Source organism: Penicillium nucicola (genome assembly GCF_028828085.1).
Source record: "Penicillium nucicola strain IBT 29836 chromosome Unknown utg000010l, whole genome shotgun sequence".
Classification (NCBI taxonomy): domain Eukaryota; kingdom Fungi; phylum Ascomycota; class Eurotiomycetes; order Eurotiales; family Aspergillaceae; genus Penicillium; species Penicillium nucicola.
Genome location: NW_026643134.1, coordinates 6,321,024 through 6,341,406, shown reverse-complemented (window position 1 = coordinate 6,341,406; position 20,383 = coordinate 6,321,024). Strand labels below are relative to the sequence as shown.

The following is a 20,383-nucleotide window of genomic DNA, read 5'->3' as shown; positions in this document are numbered from 1 at the left end:
TCGAATTGATGGGGGTTTTTCGAAATGATTCATGAACGGTCATGTTAAAAACGCATCCCTTCTCGTATAATAGTGGATGTATAGCGTTTTCAGTATGATGATTTACTTTTAGAATACGCTAATCCTACGCTAATTTTATACATCCACTATTATATGAGAAAGGGTATGTGTTGATTCATTTAGGGTGTTTTAAACATGGCTCTTTTGTGCCAATCTCACAGGCGCATTGTAAATAATTAGGATTGAATAAATTGGCATAGGATAACAAAGGTCATAAGATCCTCCATACATGGTCTTCATCGGTCAAGCATCCAGGCGCAAGTCCAAAACACTCACTTGCTAGCATGCTCCACCACCTCAACAGTCTCCTTCTCATTCTCAAGCCCAGCCGGCGCCTCATCACCAAACAGAACATCCATCTGCTCCAACGTCTTACCCTTGGTCTCAGGGAAGAAAAAGATATAGGCCAACATGGCGACCAGATTAAAAACGAAAAAGACATAAAAATAACGGAATCCAATCGTAGACAGCGCATTCGGCGAGAACTGCGCAAAGACCAAATTGATAGTCCAGTTCGTGAACGTGGTCAGCGAATTACCCTGGTTGCGAACATCCACGGGGAAAATCTCAGCTGGGTATACCCAAGAAATGATCCCGACAAAGGTATAGAAGAAACTGAAGACGAAGTTCATGGCCACCATAGCGCGTAGCTGGTTCGTATTATCTTCGTTGAAATGCTGCGACATGGCTGCATTGCAGACGAGTGCTGCGGCCATACCCGCCGCAGAGAAGATGAGCGGCTTGATACGGCCGACGCGCTCGAGGGCCCAGAGTCCACCGGTGCAGTATACGATAGAGAGGGCACCGCTAATCCCGATGATCATGAGGGAGGTCTGGGTGTCGATTCCGAGGGAGGAGTAGATGCGTGTGCCGTAGTAGTTGATCACGTTGATACCGGAAAGAGGGCCAAAGGCTTGCACGGCACAGCCCAGGATGAGACGGCGACGCCAGGACGGCTTGCGGAGAATAGTTGTCCAGGAGATCTTGGTTTGCGCCCGCTCTGCTGCGATCGTCTCGCGGATTTCTTGGAATTCCAGCTCAATGTATTCCGCTTTCTCGGGTGTGCCGTTGCCGTGCAGGTTCTGGAGGGCGGCGAGGGCTTCCTCGTGGCGGTCTTTCTCCATCAACCAGCGCGGCGATTCATTGAGGAAGAGCACTCCGCTCATCAGGGCGAGACCGGGGAGACATTGGAAGGCGAGAGGGAAGCGCCCTGCAAGAGGTATCAGTATGCCATGGAGCAATCAGCACAATCCTGGAAGAAACACTCACACTGGAATTGTGTCTCATTAAACGAACAGCCATATCCCAGCCACTGCGCAACCAGGAATCCCCAACTCAACATCCACTGCAACAGTCCCGACATCATACCTCGAGATGAGGACTCGGCAATCTCACCAGCATACATAGGAATGACCGAGGTCAGCATACCAACAGCGGCACCAGCAATGAAGCGACCAATAATCAGCATCGTCATGTTTACAGCGCCAGCCTGCAACGCACATCCAAAGCAGGAGATACAAGCACCCGTAAAGACCGACCATTTTCGGCCCAGTCGATCACCAGTGAAGATGTTGATGATTGTTCCTAGGATCGCGCCGCCTTGAAAGGCTGATACGATGCCGCCGGTTACTGTGTCGCTGGGGTTGGAGAAATATTTGATGAATTGGGTTTGACCAATGGTCGAGGTGATGATACCACTATCATAGCCGAAGAGGAAGCCTGAGTTTGTTAGTGATGATTCGGTATGATCGACATAAAGAAGAGCAAGAGATACCTCCAGTGGCCAGGAAGGTGGCTGTTAACAAAGTCTTGAGGTTTGTCATGGTGGCAGGAATGCAGAGCCAGTCGAGGTGGAAATCTGGGGGATTTTCCCCGTGGGGATCAACTTTATATAGACAATCGGAGTCCAGCGTTTCCGGCCAAGCGAGAGAGAAAGCACAGACATTCGGTCTGATTTTGCCCGAGATTTCAGTCAAATTAAGCTCTATTTGTTTCGGCCATTGTTGCCGGTTGTATGGTTGTGGGGGTGGGAGGGAATTGCCACTCATTGGGACTGGTCTGGTCGTCTTTCTAGTCGGTATGTGGAGATGCGGGATTAAACGAGCTGGAACGCGGGAGATATCGGTGTCAAAGACCTGAAGCTGGTAATTTCTATTCTATTCCGTTTCGGGATCTCTAGAGCTGAATGTTGACAGTATACAATCCGTGGGGAAGCGTTAACTCCTTCCCTTCTACACAAATCCTCTTCTCCCCCTCCTGCCTCTCGTATTCGGCCTTCTTCATATTACCAGGTAATCTAACAGTAGCTATAGTTCCAAATGGCACGGTGAGGTTCAACGACACAAAGCCCTCGGAGCGGATATACTCAATATCAATCAACCCATAAGGACAATCAACAGACCCCTTGACATGCTCAAACTCGGAATTATACGGTGGCTCAATAGCAAAAGTGCGGTAGGCATCTGTAATAGGCTTCAGGCCTAGGACAGCAGCATAAAACCACTCATAGATAGTCCCCAGCATATCATGGCATTTACTCCGGCATTCATCCTGCCAGAATTCAAGCAAGGTAGTCTCACCCCGGCGCAAGAAACGCATATAAGACGGATGCTCTTCTTGTCTAGCCATTTGCAGGACTAGATCAGGTCGCTTTGCATCGGCTAGCGTGTTGAAGAGGAAACGGAGTCCAATTTCACCAGCCCGGATCTTGCCGTCGGAGACATCGTCCAGGAAAGCAGCCATCACGTCTTGGTGGTGCTCGGCAGGCACAAGACCAAATTGCAGAGCCATAGCCTGAGCAATGGCATCACGATCTCGCTCGGGATAGTTATCGAGCGAGGTGTAGTATGCATAGGGACGAGAAGAGTCGTCGGTCACGAGGAGATGGCGGTTGTAGGTAGCATAGACGCGTGCAGCCCATTGATTAAATTTTTCAGCTTCCTCATGCTTTCCAAGCTCGCGAGCCATCATCTCAACGCATTGAAGGCAGCGGTAGTATATGGCTGTTTCGATGTTGGCTTGGTTGTTGCCGAATGCAATTCCACGGCCCCAGTCGCCAAGACCGTGCTCGATCAATCCGCCTTTGCGCTCTTTGGTCTGCATATACTCCATATATTTGACTGCAGCTGGGTACACCTTGGGAATGACATGTGTAGAGCCATAGTACTGTCGCAGGATATCAGGGAGCAAACACAAGGCACAACCCCAGGTGATGGTGTCGTGCAGGGGACCACACATATAGCGAATCTCCGGAGCCATTGTTGGTACAAGACCACTAGGCTCTTGGGTATCTAGAATATCATCAAGAATCTTGGTGTACAAGGACTCCATATCGCGGATGTATTGTGTGGCGGGAGCCAGCAGGTGAGTGACTTCCAGCCAGCCGAATTTCTCAATCTGAGGGCAATCCGTGTGATAGCTGAACAAATTGCTGGAGAATGACCAGTAGAGAGCATTCAGCAGGGAATTAACATCTTCTTTGTCGGTCTTCATGGTTCCGAGCTTTCTGGCAGCTGATGAAATATGACGACCAACTGCGGAATGAATGATTGGCAGTTGATCGTCGGCTTCCAAAGAAACACCCTCAATCTGGATATATCTAGCACTGGTAAAACTGAAGTCTGGCTCCCATATCTCAGGTTTACCAGTGCCAGCCAAGAAGATTCGAGAGAAAACACCCGTCTCGAATTCCTTGAACAGAGGATCGGGCATGAGAACTAATCCATCTTCTCCTACAGTCTCAGAGTATCGAACAATGATCTCTGAGCCTGCGGCACCCTCCACTGCAATTTTGACCATGGTTGAAGCATTCTGACCCAGGTCATAGCAGACAGTCCCTTTTTTAGGACTGTGGGTTTTAATCGGTTCAAATGTCTCATGAAGTACAACTGGAGGCTGAGTCTGATAATGGATCTGACCTCTGGGTCCAGTGAGAGGTTTTACTGGTGCCCATTCCGCATCATTGAACTCAACACAGTCCCAGTTTGAGGGATACAGGCGTCGATCGTGCGTTTCAGATGCATAGATATTGGCCAAGGTGGTAGCGCTCTTTCTGACCTTCCACGAAGCATCCGAGATCAAAACGGTATGTTCTCCATCGTCGTCGAAAAGATGCAACTCTCCAAAGAAGCATAGCTCATTTCCATACCGAACGTACGTATTGTCTTCGTACATCGGCCAAAAGAAACGATCATCACCCTTGTCTCCGGCGTAAAAGCCGTTGCCTAGATGAACGCCCAAGGCATTTTGGCCTGCAGCAAGCTGATCGGTCACATCATAAGAAGTGAACTGGACACGACGGTGATAGTTGGTCCAACCAGGATCAAGACGATGATTTGAAGCAGCTTTTCCATTCACAGACATGTTGAAATGGCCAAGACCAGATGCGAACAAAATGGCCCTTGCTGGTCGTCGCGCCAATTCGAATGATTTTCGCAGGTAAATTGGCTTGTCGCCTCCATCACCGATCCAAACCGCTTTCCAACGATTTGCTTCGTCCTCGAACCAGGATTTGAAAATCAGACTGGTGTGGGGCATGTAGGTCTGATTCATGCTATACGGCGGCAAAAGATGAGAGCGCGGATAAGCAGTGAAAAAGTGATTGACAGCACTCTGGTACATATTTCCGGCCTGATCCCACACTTTGATCCTCCAGAAATGATTGCAGGTGGATTGGAACCCGTTGGAGGGCTTGCAGGTGATGTTTCTTTGCTCATTGCTCTCGACTCGTCCAGAGTCCCAGACTAGAGAGCCTGAGTCCTCTTTGTCAAGAGATTTGGCATCTGTCGTCACGACAATGCGATAGGCGACTTGGGCCGCATCTTGTTCGTTGCTCTCAATGGCCCAGTAGAAACGAATCTCATCAGCATCAATTCCAAGGACTTCATGGAACCCATGAATACCACAGCGAAAGATCTGCATGGTGCAAGACTGTTCCTCGAGAGTGATTGAAAGAGTGAACACAACTCAAGCTAAGAGTCCAAGGCAAATATCAAATGTCAAATGACCCAGACCATGGCCCCAAAAAGCCGCTACCACAGACCAGAAGCATCGGGTTTCCCGATTGGAAAGGAATCCAACGTAACTCATTACAACTCGCTCCTCTCTACCCCGAGAAACCCCGCCAAAAGTGCCCCAGGATCAGACGGTGCCATGGGGAGAAAAGTGAATTCAGTCACCCGCCTATGCAAAGAATGGGGAACTGCCGGCGACACACCAATCACAGGCTGAAAACGCCGCAGAAGTGGGGGAGAAAGTATAGACGGGCGTTGGCGTTTCGGCCACGCTAACAAATTCGGCGTCTCGGACACGGCCAGAATACGTGGAGCCGGGGATTGGCAGTTGAGTCGGGTAAGAGTTGAGAACACGAGATTCCTCGGCAGGAACAGGTGGTGAACTCCCGGGGAAGCTGACTCACTCTCGACTAGCCCTAACTCGAGCACTTGTACATATTTTTCGACGAGCACATGGTCATGAGAAGCCAATTCATTCAAACTATCTAATTTGACTCTAATGAATACGGGGGCACTTCCTGGCCCTCTTTCCAGAAGTACTTCGCTCCCGGATGCGCGTCAGGGAGTCTTGCCTGACCCTTCTTGCCATACATATTCTCCCGGAAAGTTCCTCCCTTGACAGCATAATCAGACCAGAACAGGCCACGGCGTTGCAGCTCGGGCAGTAATAGCTGAATCACATCGTCAAACGTATCCGGCAGACTAGCATAACTCAAATTAAACCCGTCGACATCACCGACACTAACCCATCGTTCCAACTCATCCGCAACCGTCTTCACACTCCCAATAATCTTGACCCCGTTCCCACCGAGAACCAGATACTCCGCAATAGTCTTCTTATCCCACTTCTGACCCTCGGTGCCGGGAACCGTACTCGCCCAGTGATTCACCATACTCCGCACCGCAGGCAACTCCACGAAGCGGAAATCCTGATCATCGTCATAAGTCGACAGATCATACCCAGTCCAACCACCAAACAAAGCAAGCGCTCCCTCCCGATCACCATATGTCTTCAGCTCATCAAACTTGGCCTGCGCCGCTTCATCCGTCTCAGCGACGATGACCAAAGCACCAGCCACGATCTTGATATCCTGCGGATTCCGACCGATCTCAGCAGCCTGCTGCCGAATACTATCCACAGAAGGCCGCACAAGCTCCGGCTTCTGCGCATGCAGGAAGACAGCCTCGGCATGTTTCGCAGCAAACGCCTTGCCAGCCGTGGATGTACCAGCCTGAAGAATAAACGGCGTGCGTTGGGGACTAGGTTCACACAGATGCGGGCCAGGGACCTGGAAGTATTTCCCCTTGTGGTTGATCTGACGAACAGCCTTTGGATCGGCATAGGGCTGGTTCTTGGAATCGCCTTTCGTGAACGTCACGGCATCATCCCGCCACGATGCCTCCCACAGCTTATACGTGACATCGAGATATTCATCGGCGATTCGATACCGCTCATCGTGCTCAACCTGCGTATCCAGTCCGAAATTCCTGGCCGCAGAATCCAAGTACGAAGTCACGATATTCCAGCCCACACGGCCATTGCTGAGATGATCAACCGTGGAAAACCGTCTCGCAAGCGCATAGGGGGAATCATAGGTCGTGGATGCCGTGACGCCGAATCCAATATTCTCCGTCGCAGCCGCCATGGCGGGGATACTATATAGCGGATCATTGATTGGGAACTGCGCACCGGCGGGAATGGTAGGATCGAGGTTTGCCGGACCCCGGTAGACATCGTAGCCGCCCAAGACATCCGCGAAGAAGATGGCGTGGAATTTTGCGTCTTCGAGTTTCTTTGCTAGGGCAATCCAGTGCTTGATGTTTTTGTAGTCGGCGCCTTGGTCAGTCGGGTAGCCGAAGAGACCTGGATTTAAGTGGCTCGGAGATTGCATGGCGAATGCATTGATTATGAGTTGTTTCTTTTCGGGCATTTTGGTGGTTTCTCCCTGTTAGGGCTTTGTTCGCGGCGGTAGGAGAGGTGATGGATCGAAGATATAGGAATTGAGGGGTCAATTGGGATGTCGCATTACTATGAGGGGCAGATACAATGTTATTTATTGTCCGTTCACGTTGGTTCCTGCCTGTCATTTCACCCCGCGTAAAGACGTGAAATTGGAGTCTGATGGCGTCAGCAATGCAGGGACCAATGTGAGCACGGCTTTGTCCTTTTCGATAGGCTTGGTACGGAGCTTTTGCTTCTACTGTAGTCGGATGTCGGTTCTCTCGTGCGAGTGCCTGTCTTGCTCGTGGGGTATAGTTGTAGCGTAGGATTGTCTTGTTGAGGATGAGTACTGACCCACGTACTATGAGGTGATTTCTATTGATATGTGTTCATTTCGAAGTCGTGCCAGTTCTTGGGGTATGAATTATTATTGTGTAAGAGGTCAGAACAATCTGCTATATTTGTGATGTCGTATGGATATATAGACGTTATCCCAAGTTATATAGTGGTTATAGGTCAATGGGTATATCCCTTGGGCTACCCATCAATTTGCCCACTCGAACGAGCTTGAATTATAGTAAGCCCTATATGTGTACTCTGTGCCTGAAAAAACCGAGAAACAGAAACAACTGAAAAAAAGAGCGAAATTAAATCAGGGATAATAAAGATCGAGAAACACAAGTTGGACGTGTTCTCAGCTGGTTAAAAAAGAACCAAAAAAAGATGTGCATCATCCGTGAATCGAACACGGGCCTCGTCGATGGCAACGACGAATTCTACCACTAGACCAATGATGCTAGTTGATATAATCTGCAGCACAGAAAGGCTACATACACCTAATGTGTGTAATGCTTCCCGTCATATGTCATTCCCGCATCACCCATGGACCATAGCAACCCCGGAACACGGCATTATCCGACTTTGTGCCCCATCTGATCCGTTGCCCGACCTATACACAGCCCCACAATCAAGTCAAATCACAAGTCGGAGAAAAGGACGCCAATCCCGTGTCAGTCCAGCACTGCCTCCGAGACGATCATCGCCAAGATCCGCGAGTTGGGGGCCGAAGGAAAACAAACAAGTCAGGTGTGAGAGCGGTTGGGCGCTTGACTGAATGCGGCTCGTTCTCGCGCTCGCTCCCAAACTTTGCCCCGAATCTGCCTTGACCCTTGCGCCCTGGAAGACATCTGGAAGGGGTATGACGATATGAGAGAGAGAGAGAGATTTGCATCGGAATGTGCATGCCACTATGTACCAGGAAACGGAATGGAAGGAATCCTATTTACCTCGCTCTGCAGATAAACAGTAGATAGACCTGAAGAGCTATAGCTTGTAGTGAGCTCTACAGTAGACAGCGTGACAAGGGAATATCCATGGATCTCCAAACGAGTCATGACGACTCGGATAATCGGCGAACTCAGCCCTGAGGCTGAGGTTAATTCGGTCTCCACTGCGGAGTGCAGCTTCAAGGTTTCTCGTATGTGAAGTTATTGGGGTTGCATTTAAACCTCGCCCATCCCCCTCCTTCCTCTCTCCTCTCCATCCACTACCAAACTATACATCATGTCTACCAACGGCGCCACTTCTAGCAAAGCTCCCGAGGAGCCTCAGCTCCCCCGTCTGGTTAACGTCCAGCCTGCTCGTCGGGGGGATCTGCAGCCCAAGTACGCGGCACAGATTGAACACGATGACGATAACCCCGATGCCCACGGCTGGTACGCCGCCATGAGTAAGTCGCGTCACCGATAGTTGATGGGTGTCGGCAGCTAATCCGTCTTAGTCCACGGTCTGGGTGAATGTATTGGTTTCTTTGGAGCGATTCCCTGCTGTATCTGCTGCCCCAACCCCTTCAAGCCTGTCGACCAAGGTGCGGTCGGTCTTGTCTCGCGATTCGGACGGTAAGCTAGGATTCCATCGCCGGGGTCGACTGGGACTGACATTTTATAGTTTCGAGCGATCGGTGGATCCCGGTCTGGTCAAGATCAACCCCCTCAGCGAGCACATCACCACAGTCGACGTGAAGATCCAGATTGTCGAGGTGCCCCGCCAGGTCTGCATGACCAAGGATAATGTGACTCTCAACCTGACCTCGGTCATCTACTACGAAGTCATCTCTCCCCACAAGGCTGCCTTCGGGATTGCCAACGTCAAACAAGCGCTGGTGGAGCGTACCCAAACCACCCTGCGCCATGTGATTGGCGCCCGCGTACTTCAGGACGTGATCGAGCGTCGCGAGGAAATTGCGCAGTCGACATCGGAAATTATCGAAGAAGTTGCCGCCGGCTGGGGTGTCCAGGTCGAGTCCATGCTCATCAAGGATATCATCTTCAGCAACGACCTGCAGGATTCGCTCTCCATGGCCGCGCAGTCCAAGCGAATCGGTGAGAGCAAGGTGATTGCGGCTCGCGCCGAAGTCGAGTCTGCCAAGTTGATGCGCCAGGCTGCCGACATTCTGTCTTCTGCTCCTGCCATGCAGATCCGATACCTCGAAGCGATGCAAGCCATGGCCAAGACCGCCAACAGCAAGGTCATTTTCTTGCCTGCGATGAACCAGACTGTCCAGAGCCAGCTCGTCGCTGCCGACTCCGCCGGCGAAGGCCCGAGCAACTACGGCGCCACGAGCCAGGCCGATGATGGGTTCCAGCGTGCGATGAATGCTCGCGTGGTTGAGGACATCTAGAGAACCTGTGTCTTTTTGTTCGTGGGTCAAGTACCTTTTCAACATGAAAAGTTGACCTTGCTTTCTGCTTTGTGATTTATGTTGTCCAAGCAGATTTCTCACCTGGAGATTCCCTGTTGCGTTTCTGCTTGGGCTTTACTGTTTTCTGTATTATGGCTGGACACGACTGGATCTATAACGATACCCACCTTCTTTTTGCTGCCCTTGCAGCGTTTTAATAGCTATGACTACATGCTTTGGTGCTTATTACCACGTTAGTTTAATGCAAGTTTTATGTGAATTTTGTATATTTTTGAATTGCCACATCAGGCCAAGGTGCATGCATACAGGGCTGAGATCTTTTCCGTAGACCAAGACTTATCAACATCATGCATACACGCTAATCCAAGTTCTGGTAAGCAGATGGCTATAGATAGCTAGTCAGGCCGCAAGGCATCTTATTGGACAATATGCACCTAATACCCACCACTTAATTTCCCGCGCGAATGAGATATCTAACGAGGAAACATTGCATGACTTTGTGGCTGAAACGCACATAGTAATCCAAGCACATTATCATCTTGACTCTGAAGAGGCTATAGGTCCTATGATACCCCGATATTTAGTCCTTAGTCCACAATTCTCCGTGACGCGTTGCACTTTAGCGACGTGTGCAGACTCCTGGAGCTAATCCTGCAGCAACATGGAGACAATATAAGCCTCTCTCATTGGTTGTAGGAGGCGAACAAGTTGGGTGTGCAGATCTATCCGACATTTTCGCATATGCTGAGCCAATCAATGGTCCAAATCATGGCTGTTAGCAAGGTTAATGAACCGGGGCCAATCATGGGGCCAACAAAACCCCCATACTGGATACTAAATTTGGCCCCAATGCCGTGAATCGAGGCTCAGGAACTTGAACGACGGTGAGAGTCTGAAGAGAAAATAAGCACTAAGAGCCTAGCAGTGGGGCGGAAACTGTTAAGAGACTCCGTACATAAACTGCCCCTGTCCCTCGGCGCCGTTCGAGTTTTTTTGGGGGTGATTTTGCTCTTGGAATTGAGTTCTCGTGGACATACAGGACTCCGAGATCATGTCGAGCACCGTGGCGGCCGCGACGACAACGTCGAGTGTTTCCACCGATGGAATCACGACCTTGGCAATGACGACAATCTTTACTCCACCCGCTTCATGTTCAAGTTCATGGACCTTTGAGCCTTCAGGCGCAAACCTCATCCCAAAGGGCCTACTACTACAAAACGCCGCGGCGAGCGACAATGCGGATCCAAATTGTTTCCCTTCGGGGTATACCCATTTCGGACGAGAAATGGCCTCGATCGCATTTAGCCCGGGTTATTGTCCAGAAGGATATACCACAGCCAACATGGTAATCCATAATCCAGTTACAACAGCCCAATGCTGTCCCTCGTACGTACTATCCAATCCGCACAACGCGAAACCCTAAATTCACACAGAACAAGCAATTTCGACTACCTCACTATTTCAATGGGCGAAGACTCTACCTACGCAGGATGCACCAGCATGTTCCCATCCACCAGTTCGACAATCGTGACTGTCCGCCAAGTATCCGACGAAAGCACCCAAGTCTCAGGCCCCATCACAATGTGGGCGCAACCACTCCAGATCCAGCTAGAAGCCACCGACTCCAGTCTCTTCACAACGGCAACATCAACGTCGGCCTCAGCCGCAAGCTCCAACACCGCAACAGCATCCTCGACCTCGACATCAGACACCTCCTCGACCGCCTCATCATCCTCGGGCTCAGGCTTTAGCTCAAGCTCAAACTCAAGCTCTGGCCTATCCAAAGGCGCAAGCATTGGAATTGGCGTCGGCGTCGGCGTAGGAGGTGCGCTCATCCTCGCCGCATTGGCATTCTGGTTCTTGCGCCGTCGCAAGACACAAAAGGAGGTACCGAGTAACACACACCCCTCATATCAGCGATCTGCGCACGCCGAGGCTAGTGAGCTTGGTGGAAGTTCGCAGCAGACTGCGCCTGTGAGCGGTATCACACCCTCGACAAATCCTTCAGAGTTGGCGGCTGACCAGGCCCCGAGGCCTGTACATGAGCTTTCTGGTTGAATTTTTTTCCTGTCGATGGTATTATACCCTATCTGTTTTATCTTTTTGCTTTCTTGGTGGTTAACGTGAGTTTTGTGGGTTGCATATATGTATAGTTCTGCGCTGCATGAAAGAAGTGATTTATATAAACCTTTGGGCGGTAGATAATATAGCCTAGTAATATGATAGACATTCCATGATCTTTTGGACAGAAAGAACCGAAAGTCGATGTTGATGCTGTATAGATCGGCGTATAAAGCGGCAGCGGATTCATCCAAAAGAGGCAACCGCTATACCGAAAATAGCTCAGGCGGTGGAGATATCCCCGCGGAGGCCAGCTCTGTCTCTCTCCAGTGTTGCGATCTTGGACAGTGATCTTGAACGGTTGTCAAACACATAGCATGGCTTCCTCATATAGCTCGAGTACTCGAGCAGGTGCAAAGGCTACTAATATACCCGATGTCACCCCCAACTTCGCCGACCCCAACTTTGACCCAGCCGATTTCCTCAATGAATCCCTTTCACCACTGACCGTGGCATCATTACAACCCAATGCCTCTCGAACACCCGGCTCAGTACCTCTGACAGAGCTGTCGGCACAAGTCCAGTCTCTACTTTCCAAGATCAATGCTCAAAACATCCGATTCTCGAGCACATTATCCCAGCTCACCGATGAGATCCTCCGAAGCGGCGGACGACTAGCCTACGAAGTCGAGGTACTGCGAGGCGAGACCATTGGGCTATCCGAAACCCTAACCGAAGTTCTGCGCGACGACATCAACAAGTTTGTTCCCGAGCCAGAGCAAGATGCGCACAAGCCCGAACAAACGGAGGATGCACCAGCTCAAGACGACGAGGTAGCACCAACAGAAGAAAAGACATGCGCCCCCGCAGAACCCGAATACATCACGAACCTCCGAACTCTCAACCAAGTCCGCTCACGACTAGAAGATGTCGTGCAAACATTCGGCGACGCAATGGAATGGCCACTCCCCCCATCAGAGATATCCTTCTCTTCCTCCTTTATCTCCGTCTCCGGACCAGACCTAGACGCCGACGGTCGCGACCGGGAAGAAAAGGGCCAAGAGATGATGAAGAAGCTACAAAAACAGGTGACAGAACTACTGGACAGCGAAGGAGGCGGACAGGCTGGGCTAGACGCTGCCAACCGACGCGTCGAAGCGATTCGAGTGTTGGCGACTGTCTGGAATGGCTCCGCAGAAGAGAAAGCGCGCAATCGTTTTGTGGATAGCCTTGCGAAGATTGTGGAGGATCGTCGTCGCTCTCTAGAACAGCAGCAGGCTGCTAGTGAGCAAAGCCAGCGCGCCTCCGCTAGATCTAGGCCAGAGGCCAGGCGTGATAGTGACAGTGGTGCGCCGGCTGGTGGCCTATTTCGCAATCTGCAACGTCTTCGAGAGGAGATATACTTGGAGTGAACGCATGTACATATCCACCCGGCCTGTATAATAATTCCACCATATACCTGAACCAAGTATATTAAAGAGCATAACAGTAATATAAACGAGTGTAAAAGAGTATATCAGAATGTAAAGTGTGTAACTGGCTGCCAACATCAAACTTCAACCTCTAATAAGGTGGCGGACACCGGAAACGTCGCGCCGATCACAGCCCGTGGCCTCTCCACTTGAAGAACGATTGCGTATGTCTTCTCGTCCAGTCCTTTCTGGACATGTTCACTTCACATCTTAGCTCTTTGAGTTCCTCATCCTCGCACTATGGCCTCAGTCGAGGCGCCGTTCACAGAGAAGTCGGCAACGGTGTTATGGCAGGCCTATCACCGTCCACGTGCACAGCGCAAGACAATTGTCCTGTCAGTGGTCGCCTTGATCTTCGTCTTTTACATGCTTCACTCGTCTTCAAAAGTAGGTGATGGCTCCCTGGAAAATATTCCGCAATCGATGCTCGAGAGCTAGAGCTAGGGCGAGAGCGAGAGCTGGAGCTGGAGCTAACAACCCGCCAGCGACCTGAACCCAACTTCTGGACCAAATTTCCCTCACAACCTCCTTTCCCTGAGCGCCCCGAAGATGCTCAGGTGATTCTCCCTCCCCGGACAGATATCAATGTCAACCAGACCCTGCCGCACGACCTAAGCAAGCCCAATCCGCGCCTGCATTTACTCGTCCCGGCCTCGCAAGGCTCGCGTGGAGTATGTCGCACGCTCACATCGGCTATGATATTAGGATACCCGCCCCCAACGCTGCTTGGATACGGCCATGACGCACCGGGGGCGACGGAGACAGAGCGCATGGTGGAGCACATCACCCGTGCACGGAATTACCTCCGCGACAGCAAGATCGTGCATGACCGCGACTTTGTCTTGATGGTCGATGGACTGGATACGTTCTTCCAACTGCCGCCACAGGTCCTGATAAAGCGATTTCAGAACCTCATCCGGGCCAATAACCAGAAACTGCAGGCGAAGTTTGGGTTCGCCGGCTTGGAGGGCCGGCCTGTGTCCGAGAAAGTACAGAAATATACCCAGCGTGTGCTGTTTGGTGCGAGCAAGATATGCTTCCCGGGATTGCAGGACGACCCCGGCTGCGCTTCTGTCCCCGACTCTACTCTGCCTCCGGACGTGTATGGCTGGAAGACGGACTCCTATCCAGATGGGCACCTGAACCGACCCAAGTGGTTGGATCCCGGAGCGGTAATTGGCCAAGCAGCCGATGTACGACTGATCTACGATGAAGTGCTGCGACTACTTGATCAGCGCGCGAAGAAGTCTAGTGACTACCAAGCCCTAACCCAGATCTACGGACGACAAGAAGTAATCCGAGAACTGGAGCGACGCCGCACAACCAACGGCGTCAAGGACTGGGTCTACCGGCGACTAGGCATATCCGACGCAGCCAACATCACAGGGATAAGCCTCCGACTGGAAACAGGCCACAGATACGAGTACGGCATCGGCGTGGACTTTGAATCGGAACTCTTCTTCAACCAGATCATGTCCCGCAACGACGTGGAATGGGTCAAATACAACAACATCACCAAAATGTCCATGCTGCAAGCCCAACACGGCGTGCCGCGCGAACACCGCCTGCTCCTCCCAACTGACATATCAGCCCTCCCAAACCCATACAACCAATCCCGCTTCGCAAAGGAATCAACCCTCCGTCCAGTCTGGAACGCCACACTTGACAAACTTCCCAACCCCCACAACATCTCCTGGCACAACAGCCCTCTAATGACAAACGTCCACTCAGGCCACATCCCAGCCCTAATCCACCTGAACGGCGACAGCAAACTCCGCAACGGATGGTGGGAGAAAATGTGGTTCTACCCCTGGGCGCGCGCCCTGCTCCGCAAATACGTCCGCGGCGCACACGGCTTCGACGCAGCCCAATCTGCACTGCTCGGCGGGCAGGATTGGCTGGAGGTGCGGGGTGGTCGGGGTGGGATCTGGACCGACGATGAGAATTGGATTACCCTTGCTGAGGTTTGCAATGGACAGGAAAGGGATTTGTTCGATGATGGACTTGGGCTTTGGTCCAAGGAGGTTGATGACCCCGATGAGCCGGTTTACAATCAGTATGGGAATCTGATTTCGGGCAAGGAGGCTCCGGAGCGGGATACGTTGTTTTTGTAGGGCTTTCAGTCGATTTGTTTGTTTTATACCAGGGGTTGAATACGCGTGTATCCATTATCGAGACTGGGGTTGCATGGATGCATCTTTCCAGTCTCTGGCGTTCTATCTCTTTGTTTTCTTTTTCTGTTCCTGCATTGAGCAGCATGATACCACTACTCTAGAAACAATACACTGACTCGACATCTTCATCACGTGTAGAATTTGAGCGTAGTCGCTCGAGTTGACTAAAGTGGAACGAAGTTATCTGGCGGAGGCAGAATGTCCATGATGAGATGAAAGGCATTCCAGCCAGTGGTTACTGAAGCTCGAGTGAAGTATTGTTCTTGGGGATGGCTTACGGATTTGATTTACATATGAAGCCGGCGCTCTCTCATTTCAAGAGCCAACCAGTACGATGTGAAGTAGGCTGCAACATGTTAATATAACATTGATTGAAGTGTTTTAACATCCAATTCTAACATTCAACAACAGACCACATCCTACTCATACATTCAACAGGTTAATCCAACACGGAAGTTTTCATGATTGTGACTCGAGATTATGTAGATGGCGATCAGACCTTGAGACACCGTCCAGCCCGACGGGCCTTGGCCAGAATTTCAACATTTCGCTGGAACCTCTTATGGACTTTGTCTCGGTTGATTTGGTCGGTGTCCTTGAGTACGAGGCTCCGGTAGTGGCGGTCACGGGCGCGGATATCGTCTCGAATGAGATCTAACTTATCGATCCAAGATTTGCGCTGAGGCCATTTGATTTTCCGCAGGTCGCCATCAGGACAAGCTTGCAACATGGTTGCGGCTCTTTTGCGTGTATCTTCATCCTCGCTGGTCAACATCTGATGCAGGTTGTCCATCACATCAGGAGGCAAGGAGAAACGGTGAGCTGCACGAAGACGGCTAGGGGTTTTTGGTTTATGTTGTTCGGCGGTGCGACGAGCCTTGGTGAGAGGGGAGGTACTTCTTTTCGATCGAGTACGCTGAGCCTCGCGGTTGCTGGATTTGGTTGTGTCGGATTTTGTGCTGGTTTTTGAATCAGAACTTGGGCTAGAGTTTGTGCTGGACTCCTCTGGTTCCGATGACTCGGGAACTTCAAAATGTCCCGAATGGTTGAAATTGGTAGGTACAGGTGCGTGATCGACGACAGAAGTCTCTGAATCAGAAGAGTAGGGCACCTCAAAGTGCCCCGCATGATTGAAGTTAACCCGGGCTTTCTTTGTGGCAGGCTCTGAGGAATCCGTGGCGGTCTTCGCAGCATCTCGGCGGGCCTGTTCCTCAGCGGCCCATGCCTCATCGTCATCATCATAGGTGAAATAATCATCATGCAAACCGTAGCTGCAACCTGGAGGATTAGGAATCACATCGGGGGAAGGCGCTCGCTTCCGTTTGTTTGAGGTATCCTTTTCCTTGGTTTGTTTCTTTTCAGGAGCTTTGCGCTGGCCAACGAAGCAACGGTCAATAAGGGCTTCATCAAAGCCACGAGGGTAGAGGTCGTAGTTGCGGGGTGGGCGGTAAGGACGAGTAGTTGCGCGTCGGAGGACACGAGGATTGCCGGTCTGTTGAGACGTAGGAGAAGTCTCCCGGTGTGACCGGGCGTCATGGTATGCCGAGGGGGCAGATGCGGGTGGTTCAGAAGCAGTGTTTTGAACACGGGGGGTTTGCGGTTCTTGTACTGTGACGCGATATAAGTCATTGAAACGAAGTTCATGAGTAGATGACTCACCAATGGGTTGCTGTTCAGCCTGTTGCCCAGCGGGTGTTCCTCCCCAAAGGCTGGTCCAACGTTGAGTAAGTGAATTAAAGATGGCTCTTGGAAAGCTAGTGTTTGCCTGCACTGTAGCAGGGGCGGGTGCAGGGTCAGCAGGTGGTGGGGTTGTAGGAGGATTAGTATCATGTGAATTTGTAGATGAGCGAGCCGGGTTTGACGCGGCATCTGCTTGTTGTTGAGCAAGCAGCTCAGGAAGGCGGAAAATCGTTCGGTCGATCCGGCCATTGGCCTCAATCTGCCGGCGGCGGGTACGATCTGCGTAAGACTTGCGAGGGACTCCACGGGTGCGAGGAGATGAGAGGAAAACAGGGGAAGCGATCGATGACTTCTGTCGTTTGGCGGGTGACGATTCGGGGTGGTCTGACTGGCGCACCCGCTTGATGCCCCAGCCGTCTTTGTAATATGTTAGCCCCTGCGTTTCCTTGATTCTGGTCCAGACTCCTGGGGGATCGGGAAGCTCCAAGCCGTTGATAACGCGATGCAAACGGTCCTGGCTGAAGGGTGAGAGAGGCGGAGGAGGTGGCATATGGGAGTATTTCTTGTGCCGCAACCACTTCCTGGCCGACTCGGACTTTCGGTCAATGACCTCGCGGGCATCAACAAAATCATCTTCATCATCGTTTTCAGGAAGGGAAGGGGAGGGTACTTGGGGGTTGACAGAGGAGGCGGAGGAAGCTTGAGATTCGCGAGCAAGGTATTCGTCGCGAAGACGGTGGAACTCTGCGCGTCGTCGCTCATCTTCATCAAGTCGCTGCTGTACAATTCTTTGGCCCTGTAGGCGACTAGCAAGGCGGTTCTGGATCTGCTCCATTTCCGCGAGCTGTGCCCGGCGGCGCTCATCAGCACGTTCTTGTGCGTGCTGTTGGAAAGGGGAGAAGGGCTCGTCGGCCTCTTCAATTGTGAAAAGTCGTGCTCCAAGTCGACTTTCAGGCATAAAGTTTGGGGGAGCAAGCGGGGTGTCCTGGGGAGAGGCGTCCTGGGGAGGGACGGTGTCATGGGCAGTGGTCGGGGCGTCATTTTGGGCCACGCGAGTACCCTGAACGGTCTCTTGGGGATCCAAGGGGGGGAGAGAAGGGTCCAACTCACGGTCATCGGTAGACTGAACCGCCGGGGTGGCGGCCAGCGGACTGGGAGCTTGGGAGATTATCGGGGAGGGCCCCGGCGAAGTGGTAGAGGCTGGACCTTCAGGTCCAGGGCTTTGCGGTCTCGTCTTGCGAGACGCCTGCTTTTTTTAAAAGCATGTGTTAGAACAGGAGGTCAGAATATCTGAATCTTATACTCACCTTTTTGCCGCGGGTCTTCTTGGAGACCTTCTTGGCAGGCCGTCTGGCCGCCCCAGTGGCAGGCTCAGCGGCAGGCTCAGTTGTAACCTGAGCTGTAAGCTCAGTGGGCTGAGCTGAAGAAGCTCGCGTCTGGCGACGACGACGAGCGGGAGGTGGGACCTGGTTAGGGTCAGGAAGAACATGGTTCGACCGAAGACGCATCTTGGTGAGTGCGCAAGATGCGAGAGAGATGTGGGTGGCGAGGGATGAAAGTGAGGATGGGGAGGGTGAGTTCTGAGAAATGCTTCAAAGCTGGAAAGCTAGAAAGCGAGAAAGTAGCCAGTCAAAGTATGATCTGTCAGCTTATTGCCTGCAAGGCAAGATGTAAACATTTAAGCAGTCAAGAGTGAATGCGTAATGTTGATGTGAATGATGGGGAGAGAGAAGAGGAAGAAAAACAAAGAGGGGGGAGGATCGCAAAAAAAGTAAACAAAGTGACGTGAAGGCGTGAAGAGGGCAGGTGCACACAGTTGAGGTGTTTTCGCCCAGTCGCTCCTTCCCAAGTTGTAACTTTTGAAAATCGATGCGCCAGGTCGGCAGAATAATAAGGCGGTGAGGCTGCTTCTATGTCCTTTCACCTTATTGTCTACTGTATGTTCCTAGGTTTGAATGCTTGTCGATGAAAAGTAAATTTATTGCGAAACCAATGCTATTTGTACAGATGCTCTGTAAGCTCAAAAGTGATAAAAAAAAACATGGACCAACAAAGTAACTCTCGCTAGCTCCAAGATAGATGATACAAGGTAATACGGTGATGCTCTATCCAACCCCAACCACAGATGCAATATGGGAATAGTGTAGATGCATCCTATTAAAACAAGTCCCATTATAGGGAAATCTCTCCCTTCCAGGCAGCATCAGACAGTCCCAATGTTTCCATCAGGTTTTGCCAACGGGGTCCCCCACGCTCCTTCTTGCGGATATACTGCAGCAACTTCTGTCGCTTGTGAAGAAGTAGTTGCAGGTTGCGCTTGTTGTGCTTGTCCTTGTTGGCAGACTCGAGGTGTCGGGACAGGTTAATGATCTTCACGGTCAAGATCGCTGCTTGGACCTCGGGAGAACCGGTATCGGGGCCAACGCGAGGCGCTCGTTCTGGGTGAACAGGAGCAGACTCATGAGCCACGGCTGAGGGCTTTGGTGGTAGAACCGAGTCTGTGTAATGTCTTCCAAATGTCTCGATGCACTTCAAAATGTTAAGACGCACTCGGTCCTTGGTGTTTCCATTGTTGAGGTTCACAATTCGATTGATCGCTTCTTGGGCATTTTGATGATCTTTGCTGTGAGCAGAAAGCGCCGCCTTCTCGGCTTCAGGATCGGCTGTGCTGCGGTCGGCGACCTGAAGAGGTTCTGTCAAGTCCTTGGAGAAATCCAGGGCGGCATCCAGCTCATTCAAGTTCAGGTAATAGTTGAGGTCTGCGTTCAGGGTGGAGGGAATGTGTGATTCGGTATGGATTGCTGTGATCTCTTGTATAAAAGGTGTCGACCGGCTCTTCACGGGGTCACCCAACGAAGATTGCCGTTCCTCTGCAAGAACTTTTTGGCGAGAAACGTTGGCGGCTTTGCGCTGACGCGCCTGGGCCATCAAGAAGGGGTCATGTTTCCTCCGAACTTGAGCCTTGCTGGATGCAGCGCGAATGGATGTGTTGGCCGCGGTCAATGGATTATATCCATAAGACGATCCTGGACGCCAGGTTAGATGGGACCAATTGGTTGGGACTGGAACTGGAACTGTAAGCCATACCGGAGAAAGCCTTCAAAGAGGGCTGAACTGAAATGCGCGGAGGCATGCTGGATGATAGCTTCAGTGTAGATGATACACCAGTAGCAATCGGCGTCTTTTCGCATCAACCTTTTGTCGGGAAATCTTGCGGCCGGTCTCCAACCGCGCTATGCCAGTTTGGTATAATCAAGCCTCAGGCATGAAAATCACGAGAC

General features: G+C 51.4%; 10 protein-coding genes across 10 annotated transcripts; 5 read left to right on the top strand and 5 right to left on the bottom strand.

Moving 5' to 3' along the window:
* Positions 1-332: 332 nt before the first annotated feature.
* On the bottom strand, positions 333-1,883 carry N7511_010975 (sugar porter family MFS transporter; the record flags this gene model as incomplete). Its single annotated transcript, XM_057133352.1, has 3 exons — positions 333-1,270; positions 1,330-1,779; positions 1,835-1,883. 3 exons carry the CDS (start codon positions 1,881-1,883, stop codon positions 333-335), a joined length of 1,437 nt encoding a protein of 478 aa, XP_056981340.1.
* A 352-nt stretch (positions 1,884-2,235) lies between these two features.
* Positions 2,236-4,980, bottom strand: N7511_010974 (uncharacterized protein; the record flags this gene model as incomplete). The annotated part of the gene is made up of 1 exon (XM_057133351.1): positions 2,236-4,980. The coding sequence occupies one exon, from the start codon at positions 4,978-4,980 to the stop codon at positions 2,236-2,238; it is 2,745 nt and encodes a 914-aa protein (XP_056981339.1).
* A 93-nt stretch (positions 4,981-5,073) lies between these two features.
* N7511_010973 (uncharacterized protein) lies at positions 5,074-5,289 on the top strand (the record flags this gene model as incomplete). Its single annotated transcript, XM_057133350.1, has 1 exon — positions 5,074-5,289. One exon carries the CDS (start codon positions 5,074-5,076, stop codon positions 5,287-5,289), a length of 216 nt encoding a protein of 71 aa, XP_056981338.1.
* A 268-nt stretch (positions 5,290-5,557) lies between these two features.
* Positions 5,558-7,003, bottom strand: N7511_010972 (LLM class flavin-dependent oxidoreductase; the record flags this gene model as incomplete). The annotated part of the gene is made up of 1 exon (XM_057133349.1): positions 5,558-7,003. One exon carries the CDS (start codon positions 7,001-7,003, stop codon positions 5,558-5,560), a length of 1,446 nt encoding a protein of 481 aa, XP_056981337.1.
* A 1,574-nt stretch (positions 7,004-8,577) lies between these two features.
* Positions 8,578-9,694, top strand: N7511_010971 (slipin family protein; the record flags this gene model as incomplete). The annotated part of the gene is made up of 3 exons (XM_057133348.1): positions 8,578-8,743; positions 8,795-8,912; positions 8,962-9,694. 3 exons carry the CDS (start codon positions 8,578-8,580, stop codon positions 9,692-9,694), a joined length of 1,017 nt encoding a protein of 338 aa, XP_056981336.1.
* Positions 9,695-10,766: 1,072 nt separating this feature from the next.
* N7511_010970 (uncharacterized protein) lies at positions 10,767-11,773 on the top strand (the record flags this gene model as incomplete). Its single annotated transcript, XM_057133347.1, has 2 exons — positions 10,767-11,101; positions 11,149-11,773. 2 exons carry the CDS (start codon positions 10,767-10,769, stop codon positions 11,771-11,773), a joined length of 960 nt encoding a protein of 319 aa, XP_056981335.1.
* Positions 11,774-12,153: 380 nt separating this feature from the next.
* On the top strand, positions 12,154-13,188 carry N7511_010969 (uncharacterized protein; the record flags this gene model as incomplete). The annotated part of the gene is made up of 1 exon (XM_057133346.1): positions 12,154-13,188. One exon carries the CDS (start codon positions 12,154-12,156, stop codon positions 13,186-13,188), a length of 1,035 nt encoding a protein of 344 aa, XP_056981334.1.
* Positions 13,189-13,488: 300 nt separating this feature from the next.
* Positions 13,489-15,362, top strand: N7511_010968 (glycosyltransferase domain-containing protein; the record flags this gene model as incomplete). Its single annotated transcript, XM_057133345.1, has 2 exons — positions 13,489-13,635; positions 13,683-15,362. The coding sequence occupies 2 exons, from the start codon at positions 13,489-13,491 to the stop codon at positions 15,360-15,362; spliced, it is 1,827 nt and encodes a 608-aa protein (XP_056981333.1).
* A 553-nt stretch (positions 15,363-15,915) lies between these two features.
* N7511_010967 (uncharacterized protein) lies at positions 15,916-18,610 on the bottom strand (the record flags this gene model as incomplete). Its single annotated transcript, XM_057133344.1, has 3 exons — positions 15,916-17,030; positions 17,082-18,351; positions 18,410-18,610. 3 exons carry the CDS (start codon positions 18,608-18,610, stop codon positions 15,916-15,918), a joined length of 2,586 nt encoding a protein of 861 aa, XP_056981332.1.
* Positions 18,611-19,274: 664 nt separating this feature from the next.
* On the bottom strand, positions 19,275-20,235 carry N7511_010966 (mitochondrial 37S ribosomal protein uS15m; the record flags this gene model as incomplete). The annotated part of the gene is made up of 2 exons (XM_057133343.1): positions 19,275-20,128; positions 20,190-20,235. 2 exons carry the CDS (start codon positions 20,233-20,235, stop codon positions 19,275-19,277), a joined length of 900 nt encoding a protein of 299 aa, XP_056981331.1.
* Positions 20,236-20,383: the final 148 nt, after the last annotated feature.